The 19,115-nt window shown below is 33.4% G+C and overlaps 2 protein-coding genes across 2 annotated transcripts in view; one reads left to right on the forward strand and one right to left on the reverse strand.

The window, feature by feature from the left end:
- The window catches only part of LOC138331993 (HEAT repeat-containing protein 6-like), a 31,790-nt gene extending 25,399 nt beyond the window's left edge, over positions 1-6,391 (forward strand). Inside the window, 4 exon segments of the mRNA XM_069279901.1 lie at positions 137-358; positions 1,763-1,910; positions 3,044-3,154; positions 5,363-6,391. Coding sequence (XP_069136002.1) covers positions 137-358; positions 1,763-1,910; positions 3,044-3,154; positions 5,363-5,415 — 534 coding nt within the window. The 3' untranslated portion in view covers positions 5,416-6,391.
- Positions 6,392-8,714: 2,323 nt separating this feature from the next.
- The window catches only part of LOC138331994 (huntingtin-interacting protein 1-like), a 58,449-nt gene continuing 48,048 nt past the window's right edge, over positions 8,715-19,115 (reverse strand). Inside the window, exon 35 of the mRNA XM_069279903.1 lies at positions 8,715-17,470. Coding sequence (XP_069136004.1) covers positions 17,462-17,470 — 9 coding nt within the window. The 3' untranslated portion in view covers positions 8,715-17,461. The remainder of the gene's footprint in view (positions 17,471-19,115) is intronic.

Below are 19,115 nucleotides of genomic sequence, written 5' to 3' on the forward strand. Positions count from 1 at the left end.
CATTAAATGGAAAACATTATCAACTCAAGCAAATGATAAAAGAAGATGGTTAACATTTGATGTGAAAGTATTATACAACTCAAGTTATAGTTGGTTTTCAAAGAAAATGAATTCTATGATATTTTCCAATGTGCAGCGAGACATCATACTAGCGTTGTGTGGAGTTGTACGGGACTGTAAAAACTTTAAAGTTCGAATTAACGCTGCTCTGGCCCTTGGATCTCCAGCCGACCGCGACCAATACGGTGACATCAGTCTCTTCTTGTCCGTCTGGGAGGCTCTCATCCAGTGTCTAGAAACAGCGGAGGAGGTGACAGACTTCGCAGAATATAAATACCGGGGAAACCTGAATAACCAGGTCAGTTTTGTGTCAGAGAGATTCTTTACACATCAGTGTACGAAAACCATGTCACTGTGACCTATATTTTGACATTTTACCTTTAATCAAGAAATAAGACTGTATCTCCTCTGCTATAGGATTCTGAATTAATGTCATGTTTGACGTATGTTTGGTTTGTGGATCCATCTAGTTGTCACATACCAGAATCTGGTTACTGTGACCTACATTTTACATTTGACATCAATTTTGAAAAAAAATACTTGTCTTGGTACTCCAGAGCCTAACTTGGCTTCTAGAATATTACTTTCGATCACTGGATTTGTAGCTCTTCTGCTTCTGGAAACTCTTTCATCTATAAGCTGAAAGATCTTCTGAGAAGACTTCTCTGTATAACATCATGAAAAAATGATGACATTTCAGTTGTCTAGAAATATTTTCACTGCAATAAGTTATAATCACCAAATAATCACAAAGTGTGAAAATTGATGACATCATCAAATTGTATGCCATAGTGATGCTGCATGTATTGATGATATCACTTGATTGTTTAGAGAGTGTGAGCTGTCTTATGTTAGGGTCACAATGATCTGCCGATATCCTGGCATAAGGGGTAATCGGGAGTACACTGCTGGTTTTAGTTATTTTCCCGACATCGGACAATACCAGTAAAAAAAATGTGTCACACATCATTTACATAAAAAAGAGGCTGTGCGGCAATCGTACGGCACCTGTTTCCAAAGAGAATTTTTTGGGGGACAACGAAGCAGTGAAAACCAACCGAGCATCTAATACTAATCGGCCGGATTATCATAAGATGTCCAGGCGATAAACGACCTATTCTCCAGACACCGTAGCAATATCTTATGGATATCTTACGGATAATGAATGATAGTTGTACCAGGCCCAGTCAAATGTCGGGCAGTGTGATTATCCACTCGATTCCCAATAATATATATCGGATGATATTTAAACCATGTGTGAAGGATATGTGGCCGGTTATGGAAATCTAAGGGACACCGGAGAGATTGTAACTTAGAGTTAAAAGTCTTTGGGCACCACCCCGATTCTTGCCATGTCTGGTGTCCGGCTAAGAACTGGGCTAAAATTGCTCAAAATCATGCCGGGAGTACATCCTAAGCCTAATCGGAAGGGGTTTTGACGGAAGCATTACACCCCTTTACTTGAGAGAGTTGTTCTTTCCCTAACATATATATGATAAATAACCCTGTAAAGTATGGGAGAAATTAGATAATTGTTGAAGTTTCTATGTATTATTTATTTCAAATTGATTGTTGGTAAATGTTATGCTTCTGCCATCTTCAAAAAAAAGTAGCTTGGTGATTGATCAGTTTGGCATCTCAGGATACTTGTAGATGCTACCTGAGCTTTCTGATTAAAATTTATTTTTTATTTTGCAAGTAGATATGCACCACAGTACTCCATCTGGTGACCTTGACACAGTATGATGACCTTGAGAAGATCAGCCAGCTTGTGCAGACGAACTCTGACCTTCTTCTCAATCACATTCATAAAATCCAGAATGATCCACAAGAGAAGAAACCAGAATTTGGTAAAATCATTATATACAGTACATTATACTGTCACATTATTTGTGGGTTAATTGAGACATTAGTTCTTTTATATGGTCTTTGATTTTAATAAAGGAGGCTTTCAAATTCATAGAAGGAGGCTTTCAAATTCATAGAACAGAAATGAACATATTAAGGCTAATATTTTATCTTTTAAATTTTTTACATGCAGTGCATTGGAATTCGTTAATGATGCTGCATAAATCATTGACACGTGGAATGCTCCTAATGTGATGTGTGTTGGCACTTGAAGGTTATCATTGACACGTGAAATGCTCCTAATGTGATGTGTGTTGGCACTTGAAGGTTATCATTGACACGTGGAATGCTCCTAATGTGATGTGTGTTGGCACTTGAAGGTTATCATTGACATGTGAAATGCTCCTAATGTGATGTGTGTTGGCACTTGAAGGTTATCATTGACACGTGAAATGCTCCTAATGTGATGTGTGTTGGTACTTGAAGGTTATCATTGACACGTGAAATGCTCCTAATGTGATGTGTGTTGGCACTTGAAGGTTATCATTGACACGTGAAATGCTCCTAATGTGATGTGTGTTGGCACTTGAAGGTAAGGTTATCATTGACACGTGAAATGCTCCTAATGTGATGTGTGTTGGCACTTGAAGGTTATCATTGACACATGAAATGCTCCTAATGTGATGTGTGTTGGCACTTGAAGGTTATCATTGACACGTGAAATGCTCCTAATGTGATGTCTGTTGGCACTTGAAGGTTATCATTGACACGTGAAATGCTCCTAATGTGATGTGTGTTGGCACTTGAAGGTTATCATTGACACGTGAAATGCTCCTAATGTGATGTGTGTTGGCACTTGAAGGTTATCATTGACACGTGAAATGCTCCTAATGTGATGTGTGTTGGCACTTGAAGGTTATCATTGACACGTGAAATGCTCCTAATGTGATGTGTGTTGGCACTTGAAGGTTATCATTGACACGTGAAATGCTCCTAATGTGATGTGTGTTGGCACTTGAAGGTTATCATTGACACGTGAAATGCTCCTAATGTGATGTGTGTTGGCACTTGAAGGTTATCATAGACCAAAAGTAGTGTTGTTTATCTTTTATGGTTTTATTTTGTTTTAAAACAGAAACAGAAATGGTGGCAGCCCAGAAAAACCTATCCCTTTTACGTGAAAGCCAACTGTCTCACAAACAGAGCTTGACAGTAGATCGTCTGGCACAACTGGCATCCGCAGATGGTGAGTCAATGTCTCAAGATTTTACATGTCCATGTGGTCAAATAAATTCTAACAGATTCTGCAAATTGTCTCTCCCCCCCCCTCGTTATTATTGGATATCATTGAAAAAGTGACTTTATAAATTTATTACACAGTCAAACCTGTTGATAAAAGACACCAAAGGGGCATAGCAAAATGTCCTTTACAAACAGGTGTCTTTTATACAGTGATCATTTATATAGTAAATGGTGACTCTTATAGACAGGTGTCTTTTATACAGAGGTCAATTATATAGTAAATGGTGACCCCTATAGACAGGTGTCCTTTATACAGAGGTCAGTTATATAGTAAATGGTGACCCCTATAGACAGGTGTCCTTTATACAGAGGTCATTTATATAGTAAATGGTGACCCTTATAGACAGGTGTCCTTTATACAGAGGTCATTTATATAGTAAATGGTGACCCTTATAGACAGGTGTCCTTTATACAGAGGTCAGTTATATAGTAAATGGTGACTCTTATAGACAGGTGTCCTTTATACAGAGGTCATTTATATAGTAAATGGTGACTCTTATAGACAGGTGTCCTTTATACAGAGGTCAGTTATATAGTAAATGGTGACCCTTATAGACAGGTGTCCTTTATACAGAGGTCAGTTATATAGTAAATGGTGACCCTTATAGACAGGTGTCCTTTATACAGAGGTCAGTTATATAGTAAATGGTGACCCTTATAGACAGGTGTCCTTTATACAGAGGTCAGTTATATAGTAAATGGTGACCCTTATAGACAGGTGTCCTTTATACAGAGGTCAGTTATATAGTAAATGGTGACCTTTATAGACAGGTGTCTTTTATACAGTGATCAATTATATAGTAAATGGTGACCCTTATAGACAGGTGTCTTTCATAGCAGGTTTTGCTGTTTCTGTCATGTAATCTTGCTTTTATATATGGAGTTGAAGGCATTTAAGTCTTATGGAAAATTCTGGTCTCCTGTCTTATGTCTCACTTGAAACTATCTCATGTCTCTGATTTTAAGTTTATTGATAACAATTACAGGGAAGAATTAATATATACTCCGGTAACATATTATTAGTTATATAGTCAGTTACTGACCCCCTATAAAGGCATTGAGGGTCAGTAAGATTTATAGGGGGCGAGGGCGTAGCCCGAGCCTCCTATACTTCTTACTGACCCTCTATGCTTTTATAGGGGGTCAGTAACTGACTATATAACGAATTTATCGCATCGAGGACCATTTATTTGTTTTATTAATTCTTGTTTCCTATTTGTTTGGTCAAGAATCTGAAATCAAACTTAAATCATACTTGTGCGAATGATAACAAACAATCGCCACTTTTAAAATAATTGGCCTAGGCTACATATTTATCCATGTATTTCTTTCAAGAATTTTCAAATATACTGTATAAGGAACCTGCAGAATAATAATTCATAATTCATAAATCAACAATAATTTCGACATTCCTAGTTGCACAGTAGGCCTACCTCAATACGACAACCAGACCGTCTGTATATTGAAAGCATCACAAACAAGAGTGACACAAACATCCATCTAACATTTTAAGCACAATCTCCTTGATCATCTGTGCATTCTCGCTGAGATAATCACTTAAAAGTTATGCCGATAAATTGATTGTATAGTGAAGATTGATCTGTAGGTACGAACACCTCCATTTGTTTATAATCACAGTCTAGAACACGCTTGAATTGTTACGTTTGACTTTCGCCGCGTCATCAACTTTCAAACTGGCGTAGGGGAAGCAACTCGTATTTAAAAAAATGCATTTCATGTAATTTGAAGTATTAAAACGATTAAAATTATTTTTACACAAAAATTAACAATTAATATATAGTTTTACGGTAATAAAGTGATATATTTAGTTGAAGATAATGTGTTTAAATTTTGAAGCGAGGGCAAGAGCTGCCATATTGGACCATAATGAAATTTACTGACCCCCTATAAAGTGATAGGGTGTCACCACGTGACGGCTCTCCACCAATCATTTGGGTACATTTCTGTCCGGTAACATATATAGATCATGTAAGCTTTTAAAATAAACTGTTGCTTCCAAAATGAGTTTACTTGCCATTTATTCAATGATATATTGATAAGTTTATTAAATCAAAAATTATCATCATGCAATTTAAAAGCGGAAGCCATTATGTACTTTTGAATCCATTTCTATTTTTTTTTTTCATTTCAGAATTTGTGGAACGGGAATCAGAGAAGAGTTCATTTGTCCAGATTTATGACTAGATCACTGGCATAGAGCTCAGCACTCAGAGACATCATCTCAGCGATATGTCAGACAGAAAGCAAATGATCATCTTTACAAGCCAAGTAGAAGTAAACACTGACTATCTTTCTTCATTTCAAAGTTTAGTTTTTCAAAAGAACTGTGTTAGAAAGAAAGCTAGATAATTATTGGCAAAGTGCACATGACATTTAACAATTATCTGCTGAAATAATATATGTAAAACCTAACATGTAATATAATGTAACTATTCCTATATGTTGTACTGTAAATATGAAATTACATGGATCAATTCTGTGATAAATTTGTAATTTGTTGAATATAAACGTTTAAATTTCAAACTGCATGGCATCAACATTGAATACTTCACTAATAAACCAATCTGATATATTGTTGCCTTTAAGTTTGTAGTTTTATCAGATTTGTTATTTGTCGTAGAAATAGCCTTATGTTCACTTTGTTAGAGGATAATACTACATGTATTATAAAACAGTAATGAATTGATAGAATTTAAATACTATTGAGTAGACACATTTTATTTCAAATACTGTAAGCTAATGTACCAATGTTAGTGGTAATCTGATTGTAGTGCCTTCACACTCATGGTATTGTCCTAATTCAAATATAGTGCTAAGAGATGTCATCCTGTATACATGTATCTAGTGGAACTTAGTGATGTCAATACCTCCTCAGAGCCCTAAAATTTGAGTACGCTTATTTAAGTACAAGTACAGTATGTTAAATGAATGAGTGGATGGTGTAAATTATTTCTAGAACAAAATACATGGCAAATTCAGTAATTGTGTCACATATGGTTTATTGTAATAGCAGAGTACTATATGTCAAACTAACTAACCTCCACCTATCAAGGTGATTATCAAACTATCATACATTATAAGAAGTTGCTGAGGGCATATTTTTCAATGACTTCATGGGCCTGTGCAAACCTTGTGTGTACATTTAAGCTCTGCATAAGACTTGATTGAAGCTTTGTATAAGACTTGATTTTAATTATTGTATATCAGTAAATATTGAAGTCTTGACGTGATTATGATTAAGTATTAGTAGTCCTTTTGACATTCTGTCACCTTTATATATAGGTAATTATTGAGCTGTGAGTGTCAGAACTCCTTTACTATTAATGTTTATTGGTGAGTAATAATTGATTGGCACACTGATCAGTCTAATATTGATGAAATTAAAACTTCAAAAACATATTTCAATGTCAGTCTGTGAACCGATCACTTACACTGTATATAGGGACAGAGTTCTGACGCTCATTGACTCCATGCTTATATGAAGACGATCAAATAACAGGAAGATTCGGTAACTTAAGACATAAATCATTTATCATTGATTACAGAATGATTTTGTTTTTCTTGGATACACATGGTTTTCTTGCTCAGTTTTTCTTTGTGCTCATTTTAGAGATCACAAATCCCTGTCAATCGCATATAAACTTCTTTCATATATTATCACAAATCCCTGTCAATCGCATATAAACTTCTTTCATATATTATTACCAATGTTCAAAAATCTTTTATTTTTCACTTGTTCAATGATATTCCTATTAAATTAAGATCGGCAATTAGTAGGTATACCATTTTTTATCATTAAAATATAGTTGAACAATACAATACTGAATTTGAGTGATTTTAAATATGCTGAAATCATCTTACTTGGTTTCTGTGGTGTTAACATGCATGCTTTCTAAACACGATTTTAAAACAAAATATTTCTAATTCAAAGATGCAAAAATATATATCACCTTAGTTTGTCCACAGTTTTAGCTGCGTGACCACTATCACTTTGATGTAATATATTATCGTTGAAGTTCTGTTGATGGTATCATTAACCTCGTCCTCAATGACTTTCACTGTTGTTATATCAATCCCTCGACTATCTCATTCTAAAACTGCTTGACCACTATAACTTTGATATTATATATTATCGATAAATATTCTGTTGTTATCATTAGTTCAAATTCTGGAGTTCTGGGATGGGCTAGGTTTGATTTTGTTATGGATTGGGATATACATAGAATATGCAGTCTAAATGGAGATGTGGTTGTAAATGCACTGTGACTTTATGCAGTTGAACAAGTGTATGAATGTGTACAGCTATACTGATGTTAGAATGAATTAAGTTAATTAAAACATTGATGTACCATTCATTTATCTTTCTATTTCTTTTTTGGGAGAGGTAGATCATCGCATAAACTTTATCCACACAGAACAAATTTGTTTATTTCAAGATACTTGCTATCTCGGTACAATTGTAAGAAACAGCAAAGTTCTTTCTTTTAAATTTGTTGTTTTAATCGTCTTTAATGAGAATGGTTCATAACAAAAAAAGATTGATTGTTTTTCCATTTGTGGAGTTTACAACATAAATAGATAAGGGGAGGTAATCCATTGCTTTCGCATACAGTCTCCCTTTATGGCAATTGTTGTGTATGAATATAAATGGGCTTCGTGTTAATCTTTCATTTGAGTAATTTTGGCATGTCCTTTAAATTTCATTACTTCTTAATGATATAAATAGATACACAAGTTATAAACTGGATATTGTATCATTAACAAATCACTTTATTTCATGAGGATATAAAACCTGTTCAGCATAACTAAGTACAGGGATAAGATCCTTCCTTTTAAAGGGACAATTCAGTGAGGCTAATTCTGTTACATAACCACCAAGCAAAATATGACAAAAATGTATTGTTCTACATACCTTATGAAACGTTTAATAAGAAATACTGACAAATTCCACGACAATTGTTAAGTGTTTTGATTGACAACATTAAAATTCCAAATCGTTGATCAATACGATTAAGCAGGTATAACATGTATGCTGTACCCATACCCGAGCCGAAGTCATGTACATTAATCAAATGCAATACATAAACACTGAGGAGTTGGTGAAATTATATTTAGACAAGAATGTGCACCTTAAACATATAAACACACTACTGTGAGAGGGATTTTGAGTAGTTCTAGACAAAAATTTCTTTACTACGTACACTGGCAAGGGCCAGGGTTCGGCATACAAGACATCTGACCACAATGTGTAATTGCGTACAGCAACATTTCACATACATTTCACTACAGTGGGCTTTTCTGGCATATCACAGTAAAACCAACTAAATCTAATAAGAACTAATTTGTTTTTCATACATATGCAAGTTTTAATGTACTGTTAGACTGAACATTTTCAAACAACTCAAACGGACAAAGAAATTCAATTTTATATTGACATTTAATTGAAATTTAATTTTATATCAACAAAATAACAAACACAAGAGTTATCATATAATTTTTTTTTTTAATTTCAGAGTTCATCATGTATATATTTGTTTCTATAAATCATTACAACCTGTGATGAATGTATAGTTACATAGGACCGTATGTTGTACAGATATATGGTGGAAACCAATATTATTCATATTTACTAATGGTAATACCTTTTACATAATTATTTAGTGTCAAATTATACACAAGATGATAATCCTGGATACAGTATATGTCTAACTCTTGCTTCATTACCATCTAATTAAAAAGTATATACTAGTAATGTAGAGGCTAAAGATATTTGTGACAGTTGGATTTCTCTATAATCTATAAAACAATATAATATTAATTTCCGTGAAATATTTTCTCGACATCCAACATAAACAGAATTATATTTACCATACACTTGATACCCCACAAAAATAACAAAATCTGTTCTTGGTTCAATTCTATAAATTCTTCTATGAATTTAAAATATTTTCTTTTTCTATGTGCAAGAAATAACTATATGTAGCAGTCAAAATTTGCCACTGACTTGAATTTTCAGTTTAATTACCAACAAAGTGTTAAGTTACTTAACAACGAAATCAAAAACTGAAAACAATTCAAATAAAATAAAATAACAAATTCTGGTGACACACTTCTACTCGATACCGTAAACCACTTCATTTTTGCATAAATATTTTGCAAATATATCAATAATGACAATTCAATTTTGTGATCAAGGGTTTTTACTGAAAATTGTGCATTTAAATGTGTACATATATGTGCAGTACAATTACAGTGTTAACACAAAACACTTGATTTAGCTTTGGAGTTCTGTCACAAAAGTGGTTTACTGTATTCCAAATGTTATTGATTTGGGTTCCATTAGAAAATGTGACAGGATGGTGCATGTGTTTATAAATCAACAAACATATAGTTCTAACATAGTAATATGTACCATTGACAACTTACACGCTACGTTGTATCAATTTTATTTTAATATAAACCTTAACTCTACACCCACTTAACTTTCATAGCTTTCTAACATCTTAATATGTATATAACTTAAACTCAGTATCTAATGACATTGTCTTTGTCAATAAAATTGTTTGGAATTGAAATTGATTAACCTAACTGCCGATACACTTTCCTCTTTTGACCTGTGTTTTTTGGTTGTTTTTTTTTTAATTTGAAGTTGCATAAAAGTGCTTCGTTAGTCACATCCGGGGTGATCAAACTTACTAATATCTGTTATTCATTCAATCATTTAACTTAATACCAGTTACAGAAATACGTTTTTTCTATATAATTTCTTTACAGAGCATGATTATGAACAAGTTTTTCGTGCCTTGAAAACTAATGGTCATTTCCATATACATGTAGTCTTCAAATGCATGTTCACAAACAATATCAAGTATCAATATAGCCAAATAGGATAGAAGGTTTAGGTTTAAACGTCAGGGTCAGAATAAATGGTAATAAACACTTTAGCAAGTCATGTATAAATCAAATTAACTTATTCCCCCCTGAAATTTCACAATGGACTGGTCTAGTGTTTGATTTAGAAGAGTCTAAATGTGTCTTCAGGGGTGAATGAGTCAATGGAAAACAAATCAATATAATCTGATTAAAACTCAAGAACTGGAAATATCATAACTAATGACTAGATTCTCACGTCAACATGGCTAGGGAATTGTCTATTTTCCAACTAAAGAACGGAAAATTTCATCAGGCTTGTATTTAGTCTACATCATTGAGAGTTATCTGCCCTTGGGCACTGATATTGATTGTTTGGAGTGTAACGCCATTGGATTGAGAGAACAAAACAAATTTTCAAAAGAAAATCAATTATGCTACAATCATTGCGTGTACTTGCTTCTAGGGGGAGATAGCTCTTCAAACAATTAGACTCGATATACACACACATCGTAGCTTTAAAGGGAAAAAATAAAACAAATAAAGGTTTTACCCTGAAAACACATCAAAAATATATATACAGAATCTTTCCACTAAATCTGAATAAAAATATCAACTTCAAAGTAAAATTCTTCAACTAGTATTTAAAAAGACCACTTTCGCAACTTGGAAATCTTAGTTACTTATATAAAGTTACTTTCATTCACCTGCCGTCTTTCATTCAAGACTTTAAAAATATCATAAATTTCTGAATAGATAGTTTATAGGAATTTTTTTTCATAGTTATTGATCTACATATATAACTGAAAAATAGTAATCTGTAATAATACTACTGACCAAGAGATAACCATTAATCTGTATCAATCAATATCAAATAATATTATAATACAAAACAATGTCAAAACTTGAATAAGAGATTTAGTCTTAGTCACATTTAGTCTTATAGTCTTAGACTAAATAAAATTCTGTACAAACAAACATCCTGTATGAATATGAACTAATGCAAAGTCACTCAGAAGAAACTATCATTTTTCAGAGAACAGCAAATCAACTCAAAAGACAGAGAAAGGCTAAACACATCATTTGGCAACAATTCACACATTTGTTCCCCCCCTCTCCCAATCTTAATGTGAAATAACGTTGCAACTAGAATTTAAACACGTTTAAATGGGTCCTTAAGGATTAGATTAGCCAAGGGGAGACAACTAGTAATTCTGAACCACATTCAACGAAAACAAATTCTATAAAGATCTACATACATTTCCTTTTTTCATAATTATTTTGCTATCATATTTTTTCTCACAAATGTAGATAAATACCTTCATTTCATCTAAGTTTATCATTTCTTCTACAAAAACCAGGTCAAGGTCAAAGGCCTAAAGTCAGTTATCACTTATCCATTTTCTTCCCATTGTCTCTAAAACTACACACATCTATATCTTCTACCAAACAATTCAAAAATCCTAAAACACGTCAAGATAATTTTCCTGGAAGGGAATTGACGCAGCACCTATTTTAAAACACAATAAATACAGTTCTTTATGTACATGAATCTGGGTGATCACGAGCTACAAATAAATAATAGTACTAAGCATATATGATATTTTCAAAAGTTATGAAAAAATAAATAGTGTTGATGTTGATTTCTTTTTTTAATTTTCATTCCGTGTTTACAATTTTGTGATGTTAAAAGACGATATGAAAATGAAGAATATGAATATGAGGAAAATTTCTGTGAATTGTAAGATCACAAATTCAAATAATGAGAAATTCTATCTGGTCCCAAGAAATGAATTTTATGAAGCTGATTCTAGTACATTGTATTTTCATTATAGAAAGAGTAACATAAGAAAAGACAAAAAAGGGAGAAAATATTTTCAAATATCAGTGTACTAGACATAACTAGAAACTGAAATGAAGTTTACACTACATTTTAATTGAGATTCCAACATAAATAGAAGTCTGAATACGGGGTACCAGAAACAATAAGAGAATAAATCCTTAAATATTTAAAATTACAAGTCACATTTTAGTGAAATGGATCAATTTCTACAATCAAATTGAAGGAATCAGTTTGAAAAACATCAACAAGTTTCTAAATGTTAGCTTTCATTTAGATAATTGTTTTTATACACATCATCAATCTATGCTTTTCATTTACATGCTTATTAGAAATTATGTACAAGCCACCAATTTACACAAAAACATTTTTACGTGAACATTTTTATTCCATTCTCTGGACACACTCATCACAAAACTTTTGAACCGCAAAGCACAGAAAGCATCCTAGTGAACCTGCCTGGTCTGAAGACTGAAGCAAACATGATCTTCATCAAGTGAAACATTTAATATATCTATTGTTAAGTGTTTTCATATTACAGATATATCCATAACGCATTAAATACTTGAGACTTTCAGAATTTTCTAACTTAATTATCACTGAGAAGATTATTCATCCATAAGAAGAAATTGATGTTGAAACTTCCTTTAAATGACATTCTATATAATTGTATTTTAATAGTCTAATTTTCAATTTTGGACATTTTAGTTCCTTCATTATTAAAATATTGTATATCATAAGGTCTAGATACAGACTCTAGTTAGTCTAAAGAAAGTTTTTGAAAGCATGACTAACAGTATATATACTCTGTGATAAAATTATTTGGATCTCCTTGATAAAAAAAAAAAACCCTGAATCAATTATCTCCTGGATTTATTCATGATCATAAATGAAAATATCAAGCTAGAAAATCATTTCTTTGGATTTCTTTAAAAAAAAAATGGAAAATTTAAGTCATCGATAATGTTGATAATGACAGATCATGATTGCATGGTAAAATTAGAAACCTACTTGTAAAACATTTAACTTGATGATGGATACTTTTTAGAAAGGTCTTTTATTAGAGACACAGATAAAAATTTATCAACTCGGTCGATACACATATTTACTATCTATAATTAGAGACAAGCATTTGTACGACCAGGATCAATTGAGTAGTTCAGAAGCTTGATAGTTGCTAGAGTTACAACACTAGCCATGTTGGACTGATGAAACATTGTTTTTCTCTCCTTGATGTTCATCAAATTTTGTCGGTAACCCGTTTTATGAACTCCGAACTTGTACAGCCATTCTACCTCAAGTTCTATCTTCGGTAGCTGGCATTACATTGTACACTCCAATATAGATATGCTACATACATACATATTTATAATATATATATCATATGTAATACTGTTTATATGGTACTTCTTCATTAGGTTCAACTAATAAAAAGGATACTTTCTTTTAAATATACACAGCTTGTTTTGATATGCTGCAAATTTTTCCATGAATAAAATCTTTGAATTCTTTAAATTAGTTAATTAATATATTAAGTTCAATAATGGCAACATGAATGAAGAGACTTTATATTCTATTGTTTGTAATTTCTGCCCATTGATGATTTGAACAGTAACAGTAATTTATGAAGTTTTATATGATATCAATGAAGAACGAAAATTTAATGAATGAATATACTGTATAGTCTGCAATTTTCGCGGGACAAAATTCTCAATATTTGAACCAAAAACTAGGAAAATTTAATTTCAGTGAAGCAGCATTTCACAGTTTGGTTTTAATGGTATCATAATCCAACTAATATTGCTTAATATTTCAGATCAAAATTTCGTGATCACGTCGATGACCCGCGAAATCACAAAAATATCATCTCCAGGAAAATATCCAACTATATGGTATTGGCTTTGTAAAAACATGTATCTATGCAAAGTTATATTACTGAAAAGCATATATCCAGCAAAATAATCGATCGGAGTTGTATAACCATTATCTGAGAATCTGATTTCAAGCTGTTTGTGTATAGACTACAGGTATAGAGATTGTAAACCCTCCAGAGAAATAGCACATAAACAGTATCTGTTGACAATTACAATGGTGAAAAAGATGATAAAACAATTGATGCAATGACCACATAATTTGTTGACAATTATCATATGTTCTGACAATGCATGCAGTACTTACTTCCACTAAAAACAAAACAAAGCCTTCCTTATAGGGCTGTCTTTTTTTTCATATTATTCACTCTTGCGCACATGCACATGTATCATTTTTATATCACTTGTTGACAAGAATTACATTATAAACAATGTAAATTTCTTTAACAAAAATCAATGATGTCATCATTTCCTGCTTTCTTTCACAAAATTCAATGATGTCATCAGTTCCTGCTAACAAGGGCAGGTAACGTTGTATGAAAAAAAAATTCCATGCACACAAAAGCTGATAAATATGTACATGTATATGTATAAACAAAAAAAAACCTCAATGATTTGTGAAAACTTACATCTGATCAACATGATCTGATAAACAAGAGATCCCAGAGGGATCTTGGCGCCCACCAAAGAATGATCTATATCTGACAAAGGAAAGATGGATCTTTTCTCTACTTTTTAAACTTTTTCAAACATACTACATATAAAATTTGAGACAGATCGCTTCAGTACCTTTTGAGAAATAGCGGTAACAAACTTCAACTATCAAAATCCAAGATGACTCCTTGGCGGCCATCTTGTTGATCAATCGGTCCCAAATCACAATATGCACAACTAGGGCCCTAGGGGAACCTACATGTGAAATTTGAGAAAGATCCATTCAATACTTTCTGAGAAATAGCGATAACAAACTTTGAATATAAAAATCCAAGATGGCTGCCTGGCAGCAATTTTGTTGACCGATCGGTCCCAAATCACAATATGCACAACTAGGGCCCTAGGGGAACCTACATATGAAATTTGAGACAGATCCCTTCAGTACTATCTGAGAAATAGCCATAACAAACTTTAACTATCGAAATCCAAGATGGCGGCCTGGCGGCCATCTTGTTCACCGATTGGTCCAAAAATGCAATATGCACAACAAGGGCCCTAGGGGAACCTACATATTAAATTTGAGAAAGATCCCTTCAGCACTTTTTGAGAAATGGGGATATCAAACCTTAACTATCAAAATCCAAGATGGCCGCCTGGCGGCCATCTTGTTTTTCCTATCAGCCTCAAAATCTGTATGGCACAAATAGGGACCAAGGGTAACCTCCATGTGAAGTTTGAACAAAATTCCTTCAGTAGTTCTCAAGAAATATCGATAACAATCTTTCAACTGCCAAAATCAAAGATGGCTGCCTGGCGGCCATCTTGTTTTTCCGATCAGCCTCAAAATCTGTATGGCACAACTAGGGACCAAGGGTAACCTCCATGTGAAGTTTGAACAAAATCCCTTCAGTAGTTCTCAAGAAATATCGATAACAAACTTCAACTGCCAAAATCAAAGATGGCTGCCTGGCGGCCATCTTGTTTTTCCGATCAGCCTCAAAATCTGTATGGCACAACTAGGGACCAAGGGTAACCTCCATGTGAAGTTTGAACAAAATCCCTTCAGTAGTTCTCAAGAAATATCGATAACAAACTTCAACTGCCAAAATCAAAGATGGCTGCCTGGCGGCCATCTTGTTTTCCCGATCAGCCTCAAAATCTGTATGGCACAACTAGGGACCAAGGGTAACCTCCATGTGAAGTTTGAACAAAATCCCTTCAGTAGTTCTCAAGAAATATCGATAACAAACTTCAACTGCCAAAATCAAAGATGGCTGCCTGGCGGCCATCTTGTTTTTCCGATCAGCCTCAAAATCTGTATGGCACAACTAGGGACCAAGGGTAACCTCCATGTGAAGTTTGAACAAAATCCCTTCAGTAGTTCTCAAGAAATATCGATAACAAACTTCAACTGCCAAAATCAAAGATGGCTGCCTGGCGGCCATCTTTTTTCCCCGATCAGCCTCAAAATCTGTATGGCACAACTAGGGACCAAGGGTAACCTCCATGTGAAGTTTGAACAAAATCCCTTCAGTAGTTCTCAAGAAATATCGATAACAAACTTCAACTGCCAAAATCAAAGATGGCTGCCTGGCGGCCATCTTGTTTTTCCGATCAGCCTCAAAATCTGTATGGCACAAATATGGACCAAGGGGACCCTCCATGTGAAGTTTGAACAAAATCCCTGCAGCAGTTTTTAAGAAATAGTGATAACAAGCATTGTTTACGGACGGACGACGGACGACGGACAGCGGACGACGGACCACGAACGCAGGGCGATTTGAATAGCCCACCATCTGATGATGGTGGGCTAAAAAATAAAATACAGGATCAAGATGCTGAAATAACTTGTGACTTAATGTAAAGAAATTGGTTTTGTGTTACATAACCTGAATGTATACATGTGTCAAAGTGACCTCAGAAACATAATGCTTACCAGGTATTTATCCGTAAAGTATTATTTTGGACAAAACACATGTTGTCATTTACAATTTTATGACATTTAAAATATTCTGTGTTCACTAATTTTACACCATTTCATGTACATACACATGTATACTCATGCTATGGTATCCTATGGTTGAAATGATATTTAAATATTTACTTACAAAGATAAAAGTAAGAGGCCCGAAGCCCACTCACTAACCTGGCTAATTCAGTAAATAAGACAAAATCTCATATTTTCCATAAAAACATTTATCTGGCCTAGAATCTGACTCAACAGCATCATTTATTGTAATAATGGATTCAAGTAACATGTAGCCGTCTCTTTCAAAAGAAAATATAAACAAATAAATTAAGTATCATCATGCATACGGTATATGAGATTTCAACTGATAATTTTTATGGAAGAAGTAATTCATAGCAATACAGCCAATTTGAACCCATTTGGCTCCACTTCCAATATCATTCCTACAAATTTGGTTGAATTCTGGCCAGTGATTTCCAAGAAGAAGTCAATTCTGAGAACTGTTGACGGATCCTGAACACTGCATTACAACACAAACTGGTCACCTTTCTGCTTTAGGTGAGGTTAACATCCGGCAAAGGCAGTCAACTATATTATATTGTCAACAAAAAGTTAACACTAAGACACTCAGGCAGTTCATTAATCAACATGTAGTGAAATATTGACATTAAATATTTATGTACTTAAAGAAAAACTGTGTGCTTCTTTCTAACATTATAGCTGAATTTTTCATCATAACTTTCAGATATACAAGTATCAATGAATAAATGGTGGCAGATTCCATTTCAAATTTGAGTGAATTAATTTCTTGACAAAATACCCAAATGCTTCTGTAAAATGCATCAGGAAAATAGACACAATTGGGTGTAACACAAAGTGATAAAATCATATTAACAGAAATGTGCCCTTCATCCATGAATTTGTTACAGATAAGCTGACCGTTTCCTTGGTAACTACATGATATGATGAAGAGCTCCTCTTCATTGTGTGTAGACATGGGAATCTCTGTCTCTTCTCTTGTTATCTTTATTTACTCTGGAAAGACATAAAATGAAAGATTAAACACATTCTTTATTCTAATTTGCCTGTAAATGACAGAATCATTTGTACTTTAAGATACTTCTTAAATTTATGCTGAAAAAGAAGTTCATGAAAATTGGTAGTCAATATTGGAAATCAATCTACTAGACAAAAGGGTAACTATAATATTACAGCTAGACAATATATTATATACTTGGCTAATTAAAGAGACATGGTACTGTATTGTACAATCTAGTAAATACTAATGTTTGTAAAACTAGTGATTTTTTGTTTACCGATACATTGTATATCACTTCTCGGCATACAAAAAATTACTACATTGTAGTTTAAACAGGGTCTTAAACTTTAAAAGATTGAATTAATAGCAATGAAATTTGAGTGTAATCATGAAAGTTTTACAACATAACGACTAATATTTGTGAAAGCCGAAATATTTCAGTATAAAAATCATCACTGATTTTGGACCAGTCACTCTGAAAACCTCTGACAGTGGCTAAATATGTGCATGCCTGATACTTGGTTACAGAACAGACTTGATACTTGGTGGGTTTCATAAATATGATATATCTATAATACTTAATATTCAGTTAACTTAATATCCAGTTAATATTTCCATCTGGTCATTTTTCATCATCAATAATTAACACTCTTACTCAACATTTCCACTATCCAGAGATACATGTATGCATTGTTAAAATGAATTCTAGACTAGTAAAAAACTGTAGATTATATTCAATAAGTTAATTAGTTCAACATTACAGTGACATATATTAATAGTACAATTATCTATGATATAGATTTTATTTTCTAGAAATACAGAGAAAAAAAAGAAAAACGAAAGAAAACAAGAGATCACAGAGGGATCTTGGCACCCACCAAAGAATGATCTATGTCTGACATATAACAAGAGGAATCTTTTCTCTGCTTTTCACAACTTTAACTTTCAAAAGGCCAGTCAGCCATCTTGTAAACCGATCAGTCCCAAAATGTGATATGCACAACTTGGGCCCTAGAGGAACCTACAGAAGAAATTTGAGAAAGATCCCTTCAGTACTTTGTGAGAAATAGAGGTAAAAAACTTTAACTATCAAAATCCAAGATGGCTGCCTGGCGGCCATCTTGTTGACCAATCGGTCCCAAAATGCAATATGCACAACTAGGGCCCTAGGGAACCTACACATTAAATTTAAATAAAGATCCTTTTAGTACTTTCAGAGAAATGGAGGTAACAAGATTTGTTAAAGGACAGACAGAAGGAAGACGGACAACGGACGAAAGGCGATTTGAAATGCCCACCATCTGACAATGGTGGGCTAAAAATGCATTCCATTAAATATTACCAAGTTGAATTTTAAGTAACTATACACTAGAAATGCCTATTGACTATTGAGATATCTATACCAAAGAGTATATGAATGGGACACAAAGATGACCTTGACCTTGGCACTCATATCAGCTAAATGCATTTTGAAACTTGACTCTATATATTGGTCACATACTTACTTTGTTCATTGACCTTGGGCACATTGCTTTCATGAATCCTAACTTTTGACCCTTTATCTTGGTCAGATGGACCTTGACCTTTTGCCTTCATTAGTAAAATTAACCTTGAACTTTGACCTTTTATTATTCATAGCTA

The sequence above is a fragment of the Argopecten irradians genome, chromosome 9 (assembly GCF_041381155.1).
Source record: "Argopecten irradians isolate NY chromosome 9, Ai_NY, whole genome shotgun sequence".
NCBI lineage: Eukaryota > Metazoa > Mollusca > Bivalvia > Pectinida > Pectinidae > Argopecten > Argopecten irradians.